The sequence below is a fragment of the Heloderma suspectum genome, chromosome 1 (genome assembly GCF_057233095.1).
Source record: "Heloderma suspectum isolate Gila_16-S chromosome 1, 16-S_ref, whole genome shotgun sequence".
Taxonomy (NCBI): domain Eukaryota; kingdom Metazoa; phylum Chordata; class Lepidosauria; order Squamata; family Helodermatidae; genus Heloderma; species Heloderma suspectum.
Window position 1 is genome coordinate 125,225,577 of NC_139458.1, and position 6,000 is coordinate 125,231,576.

At 42.2% G+C, this 6,000-nt stretch overlaps 1 protein-coding gene across 2 annotated transcripts in view; it reads left to right on the plus strand.

Moving 5' to 3' along the window:
• CTSD (cathepsin D) overlaps positions 1-4,355 on the plus strand; it is a 44,836-nt gene extending 40,481 nt beyond the window's left edge. The window contains exons 8-9 of one of the 2 annotated variants that reach the window (XM_084856139.1): positions 1,068-1,166; positions 2,126-4,355. In XM_084856139.1, coding sequence (XP_084712265.1) covers positions 1,068-1,166; positions 2,126-2,296 — 270 coding nt within the window. In that variant the 3' untranslated portion in view covers positions 2,297-4,355. Of the gene's footprint in view, positions 1-1,067; positions 1,167-1,633 lie in introns of both variants that reach the window. The other variant, XM_084856149.1, reaches the window with a different exon arrangement.
• Positions 4,356-6,000: the final 1,645 nt, after the last annotated feature.

Here is a 6,000-nt window from a genome sequence, read left to right on the forward strand (position 1 = left end):
AGACCGACGTAGAAGAGGCTCTGGAGTCCTCCCACCTCCATGGTTAGTGGTGTCCAGCTTCTTCCTTATAGGGTCTTCAAAGCTAGTCACTAAAGACAAAAGTGGATGGTGTATGCTTAATCCTACCTTATGTATGTTGTTGTTGTTGTTGTTCAGTCAGTCGTGTCTGACTCTTCGTGACCCCATGGACCATAGCACGCCAGGCCTTTCTGTCCTCCGCTCTCTCCCGGAGTATGCTCAAGTTCATATTCATTGCATCCGTGATGCTATCTAGCCATCTCATCCTCTGCCGTCCCCTTCTCCTTTTGCCTTCAGTCTTTCCCAGCATCAGGGTCTTTTCCAGAGAGTTTTCTCTTTGCATTAGGTGGCCAAAATATCTGAGCTTCAGCTTCAGTATCTGTCCTTCCAATGAGCAGTCAGGGTTGATTTCCTTTAGGATGGACTGATTGGACCTCCTTGCAGTTCAGGGAACTCGTAAGAGTCTTCTCCAGCACCACAGTTCGAAAGCATCAATTCTTCGGCGCTCAGCCTTCCTTATAGTCCAGCTCTCACAGCCATACATTGCTACTGGGAAAACCATAGCTTTGATTAGACGGACCTTTGTCGGCAAGGTGATGTCTCTGCTTCTTACTATGCTGTCTAGGTTTGCCATAGCTTTCCTCCCAATTACGTATGTTAGGGTCCTCTAATTGTAATAAAGGGTACCCACCTGGAGCTTGTTCGTGTTCCTCAGGGGTTGCATCTCTTAAGGCAGCCTTCCCCAGTGGCCATGATGGCTGGGATGATGAGAGTCATAGTCCAACCCATCTGGAGGGCACGAGGTTGGGGAAGGTTGTCTTAGGCAGGGATGCTCTGACTTGGATTCCTGCATTGAGCAGGGGGTTGGACTCGATGGTCTTGTAGGCTCCTTCCAACCCTACTATTCTACGATTCTAGGCTATCAATTGCCAACTTCTTCAACCCTCTTATAGAAGGGGAACCTTTCTCCAGTCACTCTTAAGGGAAGATGTTTTATGTCTGTGACAGGTTGTTATACTTCTCCTTTTTCTCCCCCTTTCCTTTTACAGTACATGCTTGCCTGTGATAAGCTGTCTACCCTTCCTGTTGTGAGCTTTGTCATAGGAGGGAATTCGTATGACCTCACTGCAGATCAATATGCCTTAAAAGTAAGTCCAAAGTTATTTCTGTGATCCTCCTTCGCCTAATGCTCATCAGCCTATGCTAGGCATAGTACTTTATGTCCCCAGGATGCTTAATCTCAATTTTGTGCAGCCTGTACTTAGTAACAGATTTCTTGGACATGTATTGGGTCCTCTCCAATTCTAGGAAATAGCCAGGGCCACAATGGACTCATTCTGAATGTCTCCACACTGGAATTAGTTGAGAGTTAGTTGAGAAGGAACCCTAGTTTTATGCATTAAAAAAAGCCATAAAGAAGCGAATTCAATGTGAGGTGTTAATTTAGCCCCCCCGCCGCCACCGCCCTGAGAAATCTGTAGAAAACATTAAGAGAACTACATCAAGAAGAAGCTTTCAGTTCCTGGAATTGGGGAATCCAAAAAAGGATGTGAATGTTCCATAAGTGGTCTTTAAAAAGGTAAAGGTGTCCCCAACCAGTCGTGTCCGACTCTAGGGTGCGGTGCTCATCCCCGTTTCTAAGCCGAAGAGCCAGCGCTGTCCGAAGACGCTTCCGTGGTCATGTGGCCGGCATGACTGAACACCGAGGTGCACGGAACGCTGTTACCTTTCCCGCCGAGGCGGTACCTATTTATCTAGTTGCAATTTCTTGCTTTCGAACTGCTAGGTTGGCAGGAGCTGGGACTGAAGACGGGAGCTCACTCCGTCACGCGGCACTCGGGTCTCGAACTGCTGTCCTGCCAACCTTCCGGTCTGCAGTTCAGCGTCTTAACCACTAAGCCACCGCGGCCCCTTAAAACATGACTTGACCACTGCTTTTCTATTATAAATAGAAGGATATTATAATTGAACAATTCAGAATGTAAACTATATTTATTTAATGATCTGAGACTGTCCCTGTATTGGTTCTTCACAAAGGGATGGTGTTGGGGGTGGGTGGAAATCTGTTCCATTTCTTTTTTAACTTCTCTTTTTCTCTCTGTTGTAGGTTAGTGTTCAAGGAGAAACTCTTTGCTTGAGTGGATTTTCAGGCTTGGATGTCCCACCACCTGGTGGGCCTCTTTGGATCCTGGGTGATGTCTTCATAGGCCCCTATTACACAGCATTTGATCGGGATAATGACTCAGTTGGTTTTGCAAAGTGTAGCAGCAAAGTGTAAAAACAACTGATCATCAACCTCCCACAGTCCCTCTACAGAATGCACTCACAAACACACTGGAGTTTTGTATTGTGACTTATTGATATTAAGAACAAAATTAGGAAAGTAAAGAAGAAAAGGACACCTTCTAAATTTATAAATGAGAAGGAGTGTAGATCTTAATTTTTTAAAATGAAAACCCTACTGTTGACCTGACAGTTCAACACCCACTTGCCCCCTCTCAAATAACAGGCCATAGAAAAGTTCTAGTAAAAATGTTGCATCTAAGGAGCACTACTATTATATGAACTCTTTGAACATCAGCCTACTTGAAACACTATCATATATATGATATATTCATATATTTCTGATCATCAGTGCTATAAATACCTTATTTAGATTAATACAACTTTCTATTTTGTTCCTACCCCACCATTTATAAATGCTTCTGGATATATTTTCCTTATTTCCCCAGTTGTAGGTAGGTAGGAAGGAAGGAAGGAAGGAAGGAAGGAAGGAAGGAAGGAAGGAAGAAAGAAAGAAAGAAAGAAAGAAAGAAAGAAAGAAAGAAAGAAAGAAAGAAAGAAAGAAAGAAAGAAAAGAACAATATAGAGAACTAACTCTTTTTCTCAGTTGATCCTGGGGAAGTGCTAGACAGTTGGGAGGTTACCACTGAATTTTGCATTTGTTTAATTCCCAGTTTGCACTGTTGAAGATAAGAAAATGTGTTAGCTGTATTTCTCCCAGAGTGTGGGATGTGGCAAAAAGCTCCCGATTTGCAGATTTTACAAGCAAAGCTGGTCCTCCGATAGGGGTGGGTAGGCTCCAGCTAGTAGAGAATCTTGGGGAAGTAATAGTCATAGGGAAAAAACTTCCATAGCAGATGACTGGGTTCTTCATCTCATATTTTATGAATGGCCACTTTTTGTAGTTTGGCCTGAGCAAACCCATTCAGGTGGTTTTAGTTTTAAAATGTCTTGCTATAAACGTCTTTCTCTTTAGTTTCCCAAACTTCTAGGCTTCCCAGCTTCTTTGGGAGGTGTGAGGAAAGTGATTTTTATGTGGCTTTTCAAACCCATTCAAAATCACAACATATTTCAAGCAAGGATTTAAAAAAAATTGTGAGAACCTTTTGGCGTAAGGTGATTTTGAAGAAGCATCTAAACGTCTCTATTTCTTCTTAACAAGACCTCATCTTGTTTTTTTCTTTACATCCTCACTTCCATAACACTCCCTCCCAGTATTGCCATCTGTTGTGAAGAAGAAAAATCTTGTAGATGGAACTAGATAAAACTTGCTCTGCTCTGAGTTTAATCTAGGAATCCAATTGTGTGAACAGCTCTACACAGGCAAACTCTTCTTTGACTCCTTCAAGTCAAACTAGACTTCTATAGCAAATGTTTCCAAAAAGAAACTGTCTCTGTATTGGGCTCTAATTTTGGCCTGACCTGGCAAATTAAATGCATGAAGCAGCAGTTCAGGGCGGGAGGGAGGATAGGTGGTAGGAAGTTAAATGAACTGGAATGTTATCAATATTACCTTGACAAATGGGGAGATTTCCAGCACCTCTTAGATTAATCTGAAACATTCCATTGTACTTGGATCCAATCCCAAGGTTGTGAGACAGCATGGGCAATGGAGAACAAAACTTGAGCTTAAACAAAGAATTGTTTGATGTAAAAGCCAACACCACTTCACTGAAGATGTTCTCTGAAACTAGATGAAAATCTGGCACATGGGTAGAGAAATACAATAGAAAAGCTTGTGAATGCAGGGGAGCAGAAGATATCAGGAATTTGAGCATATCTTTGAGAATATGCTACATATCCTAGAGACTCTTCTTACCTGCTGGCTGAATATTTTGGACACTGATAAGATACCTGGAGAAGGTATGGGATGGGGTGCCTATGAGGATCTCTTCAATTCTGTTAACATCTAGTTGGGGTTTTAAACAAGGTTCTGCTATTCAAATCATAGTTTGTTCATAAACATGTGGAAGATACCAGTATGTCTTAGAGATATCAGTAAACTATAGCATGTTCTGAATTGCCCTGGATGTAATAAAATATGCTTCTCTAAACTCTTTAGTGCCTGATTCTAATGGTCTTCAGTCCTGAATTAGTGACCTAAAATAATTTTACAATCTCATTGCAAAATATCAAATGAAAATACTCAAGGGGCCTTAATTTCAAACTTAACCAACTGCCCAAGGCTCTTTAAAAGAGAAGCTGTGTAGAAAGTTTCTTAAAACTTCCTTCAGGAGTCCATTCATACCAGGATGTTATTGAACATGATCTTTGCGTTGAAGAGATTTTACCCTCTTGAACACCATGAAGTAAATGCCATAAAATTTTTAAAAACGATCTCGTTCACTAGTATCGAATGGATTGATTGGCTGATAATGCAATATGTTGCAGCCTTGTAGTGGCAATGTTAACAGAGCATGACCCCCCTCTTAAAAGATGTGTGGCACAGCCCAAAGTCTAAAGGAGGGGAGCAGTTCCACTGCAAACCTTTGGAAGGTGTCTCTTAATTAGAGGGATCCATTTGTTTGGAATGCGAATTGGGCTGCTGGATCTGTAGCCACCATTCCCTTGTTTTGCTTGCTTTTTCTAAACATGTGAAATGCTGTTGAACTCCCTCCTGTTGGGAGATACAGTCTGCTGTCCTAGCTGTTCTCTCCTCAATTTATCATAGAACAAATTAAAATAAACATTTTTTCTCCCCCCACATCCTACCTTGTGTCATCTTTTGAGTGGTTTGGGAGAGATTTTTAATGAGCCAGGTGATGCAGTGCAGGCACAATGTCAAAACTATCTGAAAAGACTAGGCTAACCCAGACTGGAAAGGAAGTCAAAGCTTCAACGACCCAGAGATATTGATGGCTTACAACACAATCCTAAGCATCTTGACTTGGAAGTAAATTCTGGGGTCATCCTATTGAAGCTGATTGGTGGGAGATTCAGGACATGCACTCACTTTCCCCCCAAACACTTATGGTTTGGTGGCTTCCCAGCTTATTGCAGTTTTTCGCCATCCTAAAAGGTTGAAAAGCTTCTGAGTCTTCGTTAGTGGCAATAGGAGCTTTAAGCTAAAATATGCTGGTGTTTTTGGCATTTTAGCCCTGCCCCTTTTGACATTGGCCCCACCTATCACTAGAATGCAGCCCTGGAGAGCTTCTCCAAAGTGGAATTCAGGCCCCAGGCTAAAAGAGGTTCCATACTCCTGCTCTAGGCTGACAATTTGGAAGAGTTCAAAGCCCTTAAGCCCAGCTCTGGAAGTAATAAGAAACCACTTTAGCTTTACTTTCCCAAAGCCCAGAGAATACCAAATCTTACAGAACCTTGTGAACAATCCTTAGAGCACAAGGGAGTAACTTAACAGCCATGCAGTCTTAGCTCATGAGAAAGATTTTAGTGAGACATTCCAGAGAAATGCCTTTAAAAACTAATGAAGTGAAGTGTCAAAAGTATCAAGAATTTTATTTGGGGAAAGGGAAGGCAACAAGCACACAGGAAGACTTGCAAATAAAATCAATAAGCTCAACCCAACTTTGCTAATTATATGATACAGCTTGACTAGAACCTTGGGTTTCAGAGCACAGAGAAGCATAGAATAGTAGAGTTGGAAGGGGCCTACAAGGCCATCGAGTCCAACCCCCTGCTCAATGCAGGAATCCAGGTCAGAGCATCCCTGACAGATGGCTGTCCAGCCTCGTCTTGAGT